Source organism: Pocillopora damicornis, chromosome 1 (genome assembly GCF_964200805.1).
Source record: "Pocillopora damicornis chromosome 1, jaPocDami1.2, whole genome shotgun sequence".
NCBI classification, from domain to species: domain Eukaryota; kingdom Metazoa; phylum Cnidaria; class Anthozoa; order Scleractinia; family Pocilloporidae; genus Pocillopora; species Pocillopora damicornis.
Window position 1 is genome coordinate 4,239,612 of NC_142670.1, and position 15,389 is coordinate 4,255,000.

The following is a 15,389-nucleotide window of genomic DNA, read 5'->3' on the forward strand; positions in this document are numbered from 1 at the left end:
TGTGGGGCTAGGGTTTGGGATTAGGGTTAGGGTTAGGGTAAGGGTTTGGGCTTAGTGTTAGGGTTAGAGGGTTTGCGGTTGAGGTTAGGGCTAGGGTGAAGGTTTGGGGTTAGGGTTTGGGGGTAGGGTTAGAGTTTAGGGTAAGGGTGTAAGTCTCTTCATAAATATTTTCAAGGAGATTTTGTCACCTTTTTCACTTAAATAACAACTTGAAGAATTTTTACCAGTTGGATTATTTGAAGCGGTTGGATTAATTTTGATTGGGGTTCAATAACTTTTAGTAGTTGGATGATTATTTTTACCAGTTGAACCACTGTAATATGCTGGATCTTTTTAACTAATGTTACCATTCTTACCAGGTTGATGACTTGAATTATTTGAACCAATTTCACTGGTTACACATGCATTATCCAGTTAGACCATTTCAACTGGTTGGATCATTTAAACCAGTTTGTTCATTTTAGATATTGGCATCATTTTAACAAGTTGGATCATGTTAACCAGTTGCACTATTTTACTAAGTGAGATCGTTTCTTCCAATTGGACCATGTCACGTAATTAAAATCTTTTCACCGTTTAAACCATTTTATCTTGTTTTGGCTGGTTGGACCATGTTAACCAGTTGCATCATTTTGACTGGAGTGAAAAGTTCCGTTCTTAACCCTGGCCCTAACCCTAGCCCGGGGCTAGGGTTAGGGTTAGGATAGCTCACAGCTAGAGTTAGAGTTAGGGCTTGGGTAGGGTGCGATTATGATTAGGCTGAGGGTTACAATTTTTTCTGAAAACATCCAATTTTTTTTTTGGTATTGTGTTTGGCTCTAATCTTTAACAACTACTTGAAAGTTTGCTTGAAATCAAAATATACCATTTTTTGCCAAAATAACTGCCAAAATGCGCAATTCGGGCCTTTTTATCAATTTACATTGGGTTTAAGCTTGGTTTTTGTGTTTTCCCACAGACTCTTGCACTATTTTGCTGAGAACATTGTGTTTTAGCTGTTTTGCAGCGTTTTTAAAACTGAAATAAGCTTATTTTTGCAAAAATAAACAAACGTGTTTTTCAGTTGAATTGAGTGTTTTTGTCAACTTTAGCGAAAAATTTTGCAAAAATCGTACATTTCTGCCGTATTTTGGAGATTTTAGACAGATTTCGTCGCGATCTTGTGAAAAACATGTACTTTCAAGCTAGTTTTCAGTGTTTTGGCAGTTATCTTGGCCAAAAATGGGTACGTCAGTGCATTTTTTTTTTTTGGTTTTTAAGGTTTTTTTGCCCAAATTTTACTGAGAACACTGTGTGTTAGCTTGTCTCCATTGTTTTTTCGCAGATTCTATCGCTGTTTTGCTGAAAACATAACGTTTAAACTTGTTTGCATCATTTTTGGTCGTGAAATAAGCTAATTTTTGCAAAAGGAACAAAAACGTGTTTTTCAGCCCAAATTGACATAAAGGATACAGAACATTTTCTTATTGCCTTTTTTTTTTTGTCCTTACTCGTGAAGTTGATTTTGGCATTTCAAACAAAAACTCTGCTAGAGCATTAATTGAATGACATATCATGCACTTACTTTGAAGCAAGAACACTTTTTTTTTAATTCAGAAAAATACCTTTTTATTTTTTTTAAGGACTGCTGGATATAACCTGTACAACCAAGATGAATTTACATTCATTATTTTTCATAACTTACACTAAATTAGAAATTCAAGTGTGAAATGAGGGTACTAGCCCTTTAATAGTGTTCAAAATTTCCATATGCAGGGGTACTTGTGGCTACTGGAGAAGAATCAGTGTCTTTAACCCTTCACCCCCCCCCCCCCAAGGGAGATAATAAGTACATATATCCTCTTCCCTAGGGGCAACTAGCTCAAAAGTGAGTGATCTCAAGGGCCCTCCAAAAAAGTTTTCTACAGCAATAACTAAGCTCTACAGAAGCACACTATGCAGACAAAAGGTGTAAGAGAATCAATGAATTCTTTAATTCTTGGTCCCTCCCAGGCCAACCTATTGTACAAATCTCATGACATCTGTTCCAGTTTCATCAGTCAATTTTTCAAGCTTCAAGCTCTTCCTGCAATTATGTACTTGTTCTTGAAGCTGAAAATTGACAAGGTTCCTGTAAATTAAGTTTACATAACAACCCAACAATTTGTGAAAATCACACAAATCCCAAGCTATATCCAGAATTATGCTCTTAATAAAATAAACTTTTAAAGCAAATTGGGATTTTGCCCTAGTTCTTTTTATTTTTTTGCTACTTTTTAAATACATTTGTATAAATAATGCCCCCCTAACTCTCCCCAAAACTTTTAGAACAGATGCAAACTCTTAAGAATGATCAAGCTTTACCTTATTATTAAAAATTTTTACATCTTAGACTACCAAGTTATCACAGAGGTTTTTTTCGGTACTTTGACCTGTTTAACACCTAAAAAGAAGAACACATACATAACACACACAATCAGCCAGGTCAAAATGTGCTGCAGCCAAAACTTTGGCCACCTACAATGAAATAGCTGCCAATTTCACACATGTCAGACTTCTATTCAGGACAAGATTTGGCCTCTGCTGCCTATTACTATTGCCAGCTTGCCTGCCACTCAAAATTTCAACTGAGATTGTACATACATACATGTGGGATTAGGTTACATGAGCAAACCTGCACTATTGAAAGAGGTCAATGAATTATAACTCAAAGAAACATTGATAAATGAAATAAATCAATAGAAATGACAAAAATTAGACTAACAGCAGACAGCACTTTTTTGGCCTTCGAGGCCTGATCAGTGCAGTGATCTTCAACTAAGTCCTTAATTTGGACATAAAACCAAAACTTTTTATGGTTAAATATTATTATTTTTCTTTCAATATTCCCATTCCAGCTGATGTATATTATTTGAATAACAAATCTTATTAGCATGTTAAAATCACCTGAGGACAAGGCATACACTTTGTGCCAAAATTGCTTTGCATCAAGTACGTTATCTAGTACATCATTACCATCTTCAGGTATTTCTAATTTACTCTTGAAAATCACACAAATCATAAGCTATATACAGCATACAATTGGCAGCAAATCATTAAAAAGGAATGCAGTAATCTTTAATAATAAGATTACTTAGTAGCTAAATAACAAATAGCCTAGTCAAAATGTGCCATTAACCAGGGATTTGGCTGTCCACACAGAACATTTGTTAGGCGTCTAGTCTGGACAAGGTTTGGTCTCTACCTTCTATTACTATAGCCAGCTTGCATACTTCTAAAAAACATTTTGACTAAGCTGAAACTTGCTGCTTTTTACCACCGTTTCAATGTTTTCTTGTTGTTCAAAAGGTGGTAGGGCCATTGCAGACCGTGATTTTTTTTTTACTTGAGAACCAGATCACAACACCCAAGCCTTTTCACGCTAAAATATTAAACTACTGAGATTTCCTTTGCCGCCATTTTATCTTTCCCTGGATACTAGTTCCCAAGCTTCGAGCCCGAAGGTCTCACACATGCACTGAAATTATGCTATTTGTTATTTCAGGGCCAATTTAGAAATAATGATAATCGTTATTTTGGTGTCGAGATCATGCTGACTGGCAATATTTCCACTCCTTAAAAGCACATGAAAAGGAATTACTGTTGATGGTTCCAACCTAAAAGACATGAAATAAAATATATATTATTGGTAAGCGAAAATGACTTGCACTTGCAGGATAATTTGCAAGAAATTTCAATGACTTTAACAACAAAGGGCCAGGCTGAGATGAAAATTTTGTCCACGAACATGGTAACAAGTAAGAGAGGGAACATTCAGGGAAATTTAGTTTGCCTTACAGTAACTATACATCAAGTTTTTTTAAATAAAAAGAATAAACTTATAGAGGTAACATGAGACCAGCAATTCTGAGATAATAAAGCTTAACTGAAGATGCTGATGCACAATGAATACACAACTGTATTTAGTGTGTTTTAAGTCATAAAAACTACAAACTGGAACACAATATTATTGGAAAATTCATTGCTTTTGTGCAAATGTTTGAAATTGTCAACGCCCTGACTAATTCTTCTTGACATATTTAGTTACGTGACAAACAATTTGCTTCTCTAAATAGTGATTTCTTTTCATATTCAGTATGTACATTTCTGTTTTGAGGTATTATTCACATAAAACTATATTTCACAAGTGTCCATTGAGGGTTTTTAAAGTGGAGGTTGTCCGTCTTGGAGAGGTGTCTGTCTTATAAGGCGTTTAGTTACAGTACGGGACAAACAGAAGGTGTCCGTCTATGAAATGTGTCCATCCTATAGAGGCGTCTGTTAAGAGGTAGTTGACTATAACCACGAATATAATTATATAATATGATATCTGCTTCATGCAGTTAATTCATAGAATCATCATCATCATCATCATCATCATCATCATTTCCTTTTCCCTAAGAGGGAAATAGGGCCTTAATGCATAGAAAAGGGGTTTTAATAATTTAGTACTCAGCATTGTAGGAAAAACATACCCTTCCTTTTCTTAAAGAAAACTGTTCAAGAGATGTAAGATAAGATCTCTTGGAACAACCAGGACTTTCCTTCTGGAACAGATCCCAGTGTAAAAAAACCACTGGATCAAAAACATAGGTCATGTTGCTGACACTACCAGGCCAAAATCCAAGCTGAGTAACAACAACTGGATTGGATGTGGGTAGGTCTTTTTGGCACTGAAGGCATCTAAACAGGACATGGTTCATATCAAACCTACCTAAAAAGAGAGGAGAAGACTCAAATGCCAAAATGTCAAAAGGTACCTTGTGATATTTAACAACATTTACTACAATTGATGTGACAATTTTCTAAGTATTTGAATTTCTTGTAAGGCTAACATGCGATGAAGTGTTACATAGCCTGTTCAGTTGTGTGGTTCACTCACTCAATTAACTGCATAATTTTATAAACAACAAATGATACTTTAAATAATAGTTTTGATATGACTGTAGCAGAGTTTTCTATGCTTAGTATTAAAAAACATGAATGAATTAAAATCTTACCCCTTAAATCAATAACAATGCAACAATTATGTTTTCCAACTCTTTGGATAGTTTTTGAACTGTTGAATAATAATTGATGACTGATGATGATGACAATAAATGATAAAGATATCTAATAAAAGCAACAAGGCTACAAAATACCTTTCTCATCTAATGCATTATTATAAAGCCACTACAACTTGCTGTTTTACATTTAAACTGAGATCCACTAAATGTTTATCAATGTAATTTTGAAATCAAAATTAACTATTGCAAACATAAAAGTGAACTAGCAACAGATGAAACTTTGTAATAATAATAATAATAATAATAACAACAACAACAACAACAACAACAACAATAATAATGATAATAATAGATGACAAAAAAATTCATACTTGTTTCAGCTGAGGATGATGGCGGATCCACACCGCTGTCCAAACAGGAATCAATGTCTAAAAAATTGGGTGGCAATGCAACTTTTTTAAGATTTTGCTGTAATGACCAGAACAAACTTGTTTTCTCTACCCATGTGTATATCTTTACACCTCCAATATGATAAACTTAACAAAATTTGGTAGTTTATTTGGTTTACATGATGAAACAGTTAAATTAAAGAATACACTTTTAAAAACAGCATTAATTTAGGATACTAAAATTATTATCAAAGAATTTACTGGCTTCGGCAGGAACAAAATTATAGCCTTCTCAGCTCTCTTCTATTTGTGAGGGTATATGGAACTTGCGCTATATAAATCTCAATTATTACTGTCATTAATATTATTATCATCATTATCATCATCATATCATTACTATAATAATAATAATAATTATTATTATTATTATACATTATTATAGAAGAAGAAGAAGAAGAAGAAGAAGAAGAGGAAAAAGAAGAAGAAGAAGAAGAAGGTTTATTAAAACTCCCTCGCAGAAGAACTTAATTATCGAGTTAATAAAGAATAGAGACTCAATCCCATATAAAGTCCGAGTAAATCCTTAATATGTAAACATTAAAAAGAATCTAAAGAAATACACGTGTCCAAGAAGCTTACATCTTCACCCGATCTTGATAATTAAGCTTAAAGATATACATGTACTACATCGCTCAAGCTAATTTAGGATTGATTAATACGAGTGTTTATACCTAGAACGTCGGTATCATTCGCGAGTCCGACGTCTGTCAGCTGAAGTACGTTTTTGCTGGCTGCTGCGCTGCTTTTTGGGCGATATTGGCAGTGAGTCTTGCGTCGTCCTGTACGTGAATCTTTCGAAAAATGGCACACTGCCGGGGCTCGAGTTCTCATAACCGTGCCAGTTGATGCAGAAGGAGAGGGTTGCCCGTGGTCATCTCTTCTCAGTATTTTTCGAGCTGTTTCCAGCACCTCTAAAAGCGTAGGTCGCTTTTTTCGTTTTTTGCCACGATCTAGATGAATTTCATTTTCAAAATAAATAGTACAACTCAAGAAGAAAAGGAACGCTTTTGCTGAAAAACGTCAAAAAGGGTCATTACTCACTTGATTCCGTGGATTCCGCCATGTTTTACAGGAATGAAACCCAGTCCTCTATCGGACATACCTTCCTAGGTACCAGTGCTACACACTTCATTTAGATTATACATATCTGATAATTTAGTTCATATTAGCAATTATTGATATCAGATAATTTAGGTGAGGAGGACATGTTGCTGTCTTTAGTGTGATGGGTGCTCAGAGGGGGCTTGGAAAAAGATTGGGTAGGCCAGTCGGGTGTTCTAGCGCCATGGGGTGTGGTTGCAGCTCCTGGGCCCCTTGGGCACCTAACCTCCATTTGCGATACGGGAGTGAACTTGATATTGAGTTATTTATTTATGTATTTATTTGGAATATTTATACAGGCTGGCTCAGTTCGGCTTAAAAGTAAGTTTAAATGTGGGCCTCCATAAATAAAAACAAGGCCAGATGACCACACTGGCAGCCACATTCTTTACTCTTTGTTGAAGTCTGTGAGTTCTTTTACTCTTGAACTCTTAAGATCTGATTATTATTTAATTCCCCCTCTAGCTGCTGCACAATTGCATATTCATCAGTTATAAGAACTTTCCTGTTAGTTCAAGAAAACATCCTCTACCTGAGAAGTCTGGGTATTCTCATCACCTGTTTGCAGGATAATGTAAGGATATTATAGGGAGAAGTTACCTGTTAATCATTTCTGGGAGTTAAAGGGTTAATGTCCCCTGCTTATAACCAGTACAGAGAAGATGTAGGAGAGTATGGGGCCTATGGTTTATCATCCTTAGCTGAGAAGACCAGAACATCTAACCATTTTCAGATGTTACAGCAAAGGCAGCACATTCTCCTTAGTTATTTTAAAACCCCTGAGTGTTTTTGCAGTCTGGGGCTTCAACCCTCAACTACCTGCACAGCAAGAATGCCTTCACGATGTAGAAAGAAATGACACGAGCACATCCAAACTGGTTGCTAGACAATCTAATCTCCTTAATCTCTTTCCCTACAGTGAGGCAGTTCGAAGGGCTGCAAAACTCCAGAACAAAGATTTGTCTTTCAGATTGGCACTTTTCATCCCCACAGTATCAACGAACGCTTTACATTCAGCTAATTTATTCTTGTTTTCTCGTCACCATATTCCCACCAATAGTGTGCCTCCATTTTCTTCATATAAATACACACACAACTCACAATTCCTCCAACAGCTGTGATGAAGGGCTAACACTTGAAACGTCAGCTTTTAAACTCTTTACAGTGGCCAATCTACATTATCAACTCAGTTAATAATACAAAATTACACTGTTATACTCTCCCACTGATGCAGCACCCCAGTTTCTTTAGAAACTTACCCCCTTTACCTGCACAGCAGTCCAGCACTCGACATGAGGTACCAGAAAAAAAAATTCCTCTGTTTTAATCAGTAAAATATACATGACTGTGTGTTATCACTGAGTGTTATCACCGTTTAATACAGGTCAACGACAAAAGACAAGAAAACAACATTTAATTAATACGATAATTCATCATTTATTTTATGTCGAGTTTATGTAAAAAATGTATCAAATAACATCCATAAAATGATGGTACAGCGTAAAAAAAAGAACAATAGATAAGAATTCTAACAATCAGACCTCTTGGTAATTAACCATTAAATGATTTTTCTAGTGTAATTTTCTTGTATAATATTTGTCAGATACAAACAGTCCTATGGAAGAAAGATAATCTGCAATTCGTTAAGGACATCTGAACTCTAAATACTAACATTGATTTTGGAGACAAATATGGAATAAATTTTTACTTCAGAGACAATTCGTCGTTTTATTCGAGTGATTCCTCCCTAGGTGACCGTACCATACAACCCGAACAGGCCGATGGGACTCAGTCAAGGATGACAACAACCGCTTAATAGAGACCACCGCTGAAAAGTGGTGAAAGTGACAATACATAAGAGGAAAAAAATTCGGGAATTTGACAATCGACCGCTTAATACAGGTTCCACTATGAATTCCAAATTAGCCAATCAGCCCACGCGAAAAGCTCTATCCACCTGTGTGGTATATTATAAAAAACCGCCGTAAGGTGGGTAGATGGAGTACAGTTATGAAGCACGAAGAGAAAATCTAGGAAGACGAAAGAAGTCTAAGTCCAGCAATTACTTGGGGAGATTCTTATTCTTACCTTCTGAAATCTTAGTTCTAAGATTCTTGAGAACCCGTCGTTTAACCACGTAGCCGTTTACACTCCCAACCCGGGGAAGAAACGGAACCTCGACCCACCCTTCCCCTCTTCCCATGGCTCTTTTTTGAAAATGATTGTAATATATGCTATCGTCAGTAGAGATGTTCTGCTGAAACATTTACGTTGTCGCAGTTTTTTAGATCTGCAATGCAGTCAAAACATGAGGGCTTCCTTACTTTTTGGATCCGGCTCAAGGTCTTTAAAGGGTGAAGGAAATTTATCCTTGCTCGCCCTCACTACGGTGAGTATCTCGCGTTAGCTTCATTAAGCATCTCAGATTGAACATAACAGGAATGCGTAGCGACAACGCTCTCCCCACGCTCTCTCCCAGGTTGATCCTTACTTCCGGGATTTTTCCACGGCTTGTTTTTCCCGGTTTTCCTCACTCCTCAAAAACCAGCACTCTTAATTCGAGTTGCAAATGTCACTTTCTTAAAACGTTATTGTTTCACATCTTGCATGCCACCTAGTCGAGGGTCTCCATGGGGTTAACCGTTCGCAGTATATCGGTCAAAAAACTATCTGTCAGGCGTAAAAAATTGAACAATTTTAACCCTTAGTTGTAGAAAAAGTCAACCTTAAAAATCTTTCCTTTCTACAATGTGTTATTTTGTGTTATTCTGGGTTAACTGCAGCAGAAAAATGGCCACAATTTTAACCGTTAGCCGTGAAAAGTTCTCCTCGGTCGGCCCTCCTCATATATATCTCATTTAATAACTCTATCCAAGGAAATGGCAAGGAAATGGCAAAAGGTTGAGCGAATAAGACATATTTGCGCTCTCTACTCCAAAAGAAAAGATGTGACAAAACTTCATATCTGTCACATAACGTGCTAAAGTGCGTCGTGTGACATCCTAAGAAACGATTGCTAGTGATCGATATTAGCAGTTATAGAGTCAGAAAATATCGAAGTTTATCTCTCATTCAGTAAACTTATTCAAAGAAATGGGCAAAAGTTATTAAGCGAATACTATTTCAAACGACAAGAAATGGCTTATGCAGGTTGATGCAGCAATTTTCCTTCCTTTGTTAATGATTTCCTCTTCCATTCTAACAAAATATCAAGCGACTTGTTTCGTTGTTTGACATTTAAATGTTAGTTTATTGTACTTAGATAATGGGTAAACAATCTAATCGGAGAAACTAAATAAAATCATTTGGTTCCAACTTTCCAGCTCATTCTGAGCTTCCTTCAATGCTTTGTAAACCATAACTAAAATGATAAAATAAAAGTTCTCGTTTTGCCTTTGGGCGATTAGATTAAACAATATACTTAAAATGCATCGTTCTGCTTGTAAAAAATAACACAATTTATCTCATTCAAAATTAAAGGAGAAATCTCAGAAAATTAACTAATACCAAGACTTAATCCTTGCCATTACGGCCAAAATCTTTCATTTTAAGCCCAGATAAACCAAATTCTAATCGGCAGAAACTAACTTTAAGTACCAATGACTGAATATAAATCCTCGAAAAGTTCCTCACAATTTCCATCTGACATAGACAAAGATAATCGAGCAATCGAACAACTGATTATTCTCCAATTCCTATGGAAATTCTCTACACACGCACATAGCTGTAATAGCTTCATATCACTCATGAGACTAAACTGATTGAGAAAAAGTCTGTAAAAAACTCTGGAAAACGTTTTCAACTTCGACGTAAATGTAACGCCCAAATCCTCTCAGTAGAAAATACTTACATTAAAAATAACTTCTCACATACCTAGTCACGATAATTTTAAGACATCATATGAAAAAAAACAAACAAACAGTAGTTTGAGAAGGATATCAAAGATTAAGCTCGTAAAAGCAGTTCAGACAAGCAAAAAGGCAACTTTTGAATCAATGGAAATCTGTTCTCTTGTTAAACTTGACTTTGGCCGTCTTTTGGTTCTTGACCAAGGTTTCATCGGTAGCTTACAGGTTTCTGGTCCAAATATCAGCATTTGTAGGTATCCGAAAACTCCCTGGGATTCCAATGCTCACTGCCTTAACTGAAACATAAAAGAATCTCAGTTTAGGGAGGATAGTTGAGTTGCCATGAAATATTTCTCAGCACATGAAACGATACATTGCACAACAGGATTGTTTTAAAACAGATTTGCTATTTTACTCCTATCATGTTTCCAAAAAAGAATGTTATCATCGTAAACGTGTCCACTTGATTGTACTGCATCTCAGTTTGCAGAGAGAAAAATAAATTCGTAACCCAACTGAAAGGAAACTAACACGCAAGTATCACTGCTCGTATATGAGCAAAAATTATGATTTAATGTAACTTTGTATTGAATAGAATGTATCAACAGAATTATTACTTGATCCACCTTTTAAATCTCTTTGAAATCCAGGTTGACGTCGTCACCAATGAGTACAAATGGTGCCCAGTGCCAAACCTCCTTAAACTTTTCAATATCTCTCATACACTTCATGGCCTGATTGAGAGCTTCACTGGCCTTCTTGCCTTTGGCAAGTGCATCGTAGAAGAAACTCATGAACTCCAGGGTTCCCTCGTCGCCAATCGCCCACAAGGTTACCACAACAGATCTGGCACCGGCACCCAAAAGTGCACGCGCCATGCCGACCACACCCTCGGCCATGATCTCCCCACGAGTAGTGTGACAGCAGCTAAGTACAACCAGACGTGCTCGCAACCCAGCTTCTATGACATCTTTCATCGTCAGAAGATAGTCTTTCTCTTGCGGCTGAGGGTTTTCTCTTGTGGCGTTTGGTGCCAGGATAACTTCTCCAGTTTCCATTTTGCCGTGCGCTGCTATGTGAACTAAGGCCACTGATGATATTCGTTTTAACACTTCCTCTTTTGTTGCCATTTCTCTAGTGAGAGGGGGGACATTAAGGATACGTCCGATCATCTCCACTTCTTTCCTTGCTCCTGGAAGTTGCACCAAAAGTGTTCCCTCATAGATGAGATGCTTGAAACATGGGTCGCCGACAAGCAATGCACCAGTCTTCATGTGAAAGTCAGCTGGACAATCATGAATTAGTTGCAAGGTCGTCAGAGAGGGAAGCACACGAATTCTGAAAGAATCACTTAAATATGATAAGTTGGAGTCTTGCAACGCTGCAAAAGGTACAAGACAAAATGGCCCCTCAGGAACGAATGTGATCTCGTCGTTGCCTTCGATCAGGTCAGCAATAGGAGAAACGATGATGTCGTGCAGCTTCTTTAAAGCACTTGATTGGGAGTGCCTCACATCAACTCGGATCACATCATTGGCCACTTTCTCTTCTGTCGGCGAGTCTAACGGAGGATTTTCGATTGCAACAGTACCTCTTGCACCGATCTCCTTAAGAGCAGATTTGTTCAGTAACTGGATGAAAAGTTCCAATTCATACGCATACTTATAATTGTTGATGTGTACTTTTCTCACTTTTATGTCATCATTGCTGAAAATCCAGAAGTAAAGGCACGGTCCCCTCACAGCTAGGAAAATTGTGTCTAACGGAACACGACTCAGAGAAACGCACGAAGCTCTGTGCGTTGAAGAACATCCAGGGTAATATTTTGTCTCCATGAGATCTCTCAGAGCTTGAGCACGTCCTTCTTCTGCGGCAAGAAGAGCCTTTACACTTTTACCTTGCTTGATGGTTACACACCACAAGCCTCTGTATGCACTTTGGTGTTGATTACGAAAACTAATTTTCCACTGATCGTTAAAATGAAGACTGGCCCTGATATCATTATACAACAGTACACTCGAGTGATAGAGGAAAAAGGCCTTCTTTAGGCTTCCTAGGTACTCATAAATGCTACCAAGGAAACTTAATGCACAAGCCTCTCCAGTCTTGTCTCCCACTTCCTTAGCAATTTCCAGATGACGTTGATGGTACTGCATGGCTGCTTTGAGCTGTCTTAAACCTTGATAAGCGTTGCCGAGACTGCTATAACTTTTTCCCTCTCCGGCCTTGTCTCCCAATTCTTTAGCAATTTCTAGATGACGTTCATGGTACTGGATGGCTGTTTTAAACTGTCTAAGACCTTGATAAGCGTTGCCGAGACTGCCATTACTGAATCCCTCTCCGACCTCGTCTCCCACTTCTTTAGCAATTTCTAGATGACGTCGATTGTACTCGGTGGCATTTTTAAACTTACGCAGACTTTTATAGGTGTGGCCGAGATTGCCATAATTTCTTCCCTCTCCAGCCTTGTCTCCCACTTCCTTAGAAATTTCTAGATGACGTTGATGGTACTGGATGGCTGTTTTGAACTGTCCTAGACTGTGATAAGCGTTGCCGAGACCGCCATAACTTTTTCCCTCTCCGGCCTTGTCTCCCACTTCCATAGCAATTTCTAGATGACGTTGATGGTACTCGATGGCTGTTTTGAACTCTCCTAGACTGTCATAAGCGTTGCCGAGATTGCCATAACTTGCTCCCTCTCCGGCCTTGTCTCCCACTTCTTTAGCAATTTCTAGATGACGTTGATGGTACTGGATGGCTGTTTTGAACTGTCCAAGACCTTGATAAGCATTGCCGAAACTTCCATAACTTTTTCCCTCTCCGGCCTCGTCTCCCACTTCTTTAGCAATTTCTAGATGACGTTGATGGTACTGGATGGCTGTATTGAACTGTCCAAGACCTTGATAAGCGTTGCCGAGACTTCCATAACTGAATCCCTCTCCGGCCTTGTCTCCCACTTCTTTAGCAATTTCTAGATGACGTTGATGGTACTGGATGGCTGTTTTGAACTGTCCAAGACCTTGATAAGCGTTGCCGAGTCTTCCATAACTGAATCCCTCTCCGGCCTCGTCTCCCACTTCTTTAGCAATTTCTAGATGAAGTTGATGGAACTTGATGGCTGTTTTGAACTCTCCTAAACTGTCATAAGCGTTGCCGAGGTTGGTATAACTTTTTCCCTCTCCGGCCTTGTCTCCCACTTCTTTAGCAATTTCTAGACGACGTCGATGGTACTTGATGGCTGTTTTGGACTCTCCTAGTTTGTCATAAGCGTTGCCGAGATTGCCATAACTTGCTCCCTCTCCGGCCTTGTCTCCCACTTCTTTAGCAATTTCTAGATGACGTTGATGGTACTGGATGGCTGTTTTGAACTGTCCAAGACCTTGATAAGCATTGCCGAGACTTCCATAACTTTTTCCCTCTCCGGCCTCGTCTCCCACTTCTTTAGCAATTTCTAGATGACGTTGATGGTACTGGATGGCTGTTTTGAACTGTCCAAGACCTTGATAAGCGTTGCCGAGCCTTCCATAACTGAATCCCTCTCCGGCCTTGTCTCCCACTTCTTTGGCAATTTCTAGATGACGTTGATGGTACTGGATGGCTGTTTTGAACTGTTCAAGACCTTGATAAGCGTTGCCGAGACTTCCATAACTGAATCCCTCTCCGGCCTCGTCTCCCACTTCTTTAACAATTTCTAGATGAAGTTGATGGAACTTGATGGCTGTTTTGAACTCTCCTAAACTGTCATAAGCGTTGCCGAGGTTGGTATAACTTTTTCCCTCTCCGGCCTTGTCTCCCACTTCTTTAGCAATTTCTAGACGACGTCGATGGTACTTGATGGCTGTTTTGGACTCTCCTAGACTGTCATAAGCGTTGCCGAGATTGCCATAACTTGCTCCCTCTCCGGCCTTGTCTCCCACTTCTTTAGCAATTTCTAGGCATTGTTGATGGTACTTGATGGCCGTTTTGAACTCTCCTAGACTGTGATAAGCGTTGCCGAGATTGCCATAACTTCTTCCCTCTCCGGTCTTGTCTCCCACTTCTTTTTTGGAAATTTCTAGATGACGTTGATGGTACTTGATGGCTGTTTTGAACTCTCCTAGACTGTCATAAGCGTTGCCGAGATTGCCATAACGTGTTCCCTCTCCGGCCTTGTCTCCCACCTCTTTAGCAATTTCTAGATGACGTTGATGGTACTGGATGGCTGTTTTGAACTCTCCTAGACTGTCATAAGCGTTGCCGAGATTGGCATAACTTCTTCCCTCTCTGGCCTTGTCTCCGACTTCTTTAACAATTTCTAGATGACGTTGATGGTACTTGATAGCTGTTTTGAACTCTCCTAGACTGTGAAAAGCGTTGCCGAGATTGCCAAAACTTCTTCCCTTTCTGGCCTTGTCTCCGTGTTCTTTAGCAATTTCTAGATCACGTTGGTTGTACTTGATGGCTGTTTTGAACTCTCCTAGACTGTCATAAGCTTTGCCGAGTCTGCCATAACTTCTTCCCTCTCCGGCCTTGTCTCCCACTTCTATAGCAATTTGTAGATGACGTTGATGGTACTCGATGGCTGTTTTGAACTCTCCTAGACTGTGATAAGCGTTCCCGAGATTTCCATAATATGCTCCCTCTCCGGCCTTGTCTCCCACTTCTTTAGCAATTTCTAGATGACGTTGATGGTACTCGATGGCTGTTTTGATTTCTCCTAGACCTTGATAAGCGTTGGCGAGACCGCCATAACTTTTTCCCTCTCCGGCCTTGTCTCCCACTTCTTTAGCAATTTCTAGATGACGTTGATGGTACTGGATGGCTGTTTTGAACTGTCCAAGACCTTGATAAGCATTGCCGAGACTTCCATAACTTTTTCCCTCTTCGGCCTTGTCTCGCACTTCTTTAGCAATTTCTAGATGACGTTGATGGTACTGGATGGCTGTTTTGAACTGTCCAAGACCTTGATAAGCGTTGCCGAGACTTCC

The 15,389-nt window shown here is 38.7% G+C and overlaps 2 protein-coding genes across 3 annotated transcripts in view; both read right to left on the minus strand.

Moving 5' to 3' along the window:
- Positions 1-1,580: 1,580 nt before the first annotated feature.
- LOC149051419 (uncharacterized) lies at positions 1,581-6,685 on the minus strand. 2 transcript variants are annotated; one of them, XM_089185198.1, is made up of 5 exons: positions 6,515-6,685; positions 6,145-6,423; positions 5,396-5,452; positions 4,494-4,732; positions 1,581-3,635 (listed from the first exon to the last, which is right to left on the minus strand). In XM_089185198.1, exons 1-5 carry the CDS (start codon positions 6,534-6,536, stop codon positions 3,567-3,569), a joined length of 666 nt encoding a protein of 221 aa, XP_089041324.1. In that variant the 5' UTR covers positions 6,537-6,685; the 3' UTR covers positions 1,581-3,566. The 2 variants fall into 2 exon arrangements, with proteins under 2 accessions (XP_089041324.1, XP_089041330.1); XM_089185204.1 differs by lacking the exon at positions 5,396-5,452.
- A 3,067-nt stretch (positions 6,686-9,752) lies between these two features.
- LOC149051420 (uncharacterized) overlaps positions 9,753-15,389 on the minus strand; it is a 10,938-nt gene continuing 5,301 nt past the window's right edge. The window contains exons 8-9 of the mRNA XM_089183841.1: positions 11,049-14,681; positions 9,753-10,718 (exon numbers count right to left, since the gene is read on the minus strand). Coding sequence (XP_089039967.1) covers positions 11,052-14,681 — 3,630 coding nt within the window. The 3' untranslated portion in view covers positions 9,753-10,718; positions 11,049-11,051. The remainder of the gene's footprint in view (positions 10,719-11,048; positions 14,682-15,389) is intronic.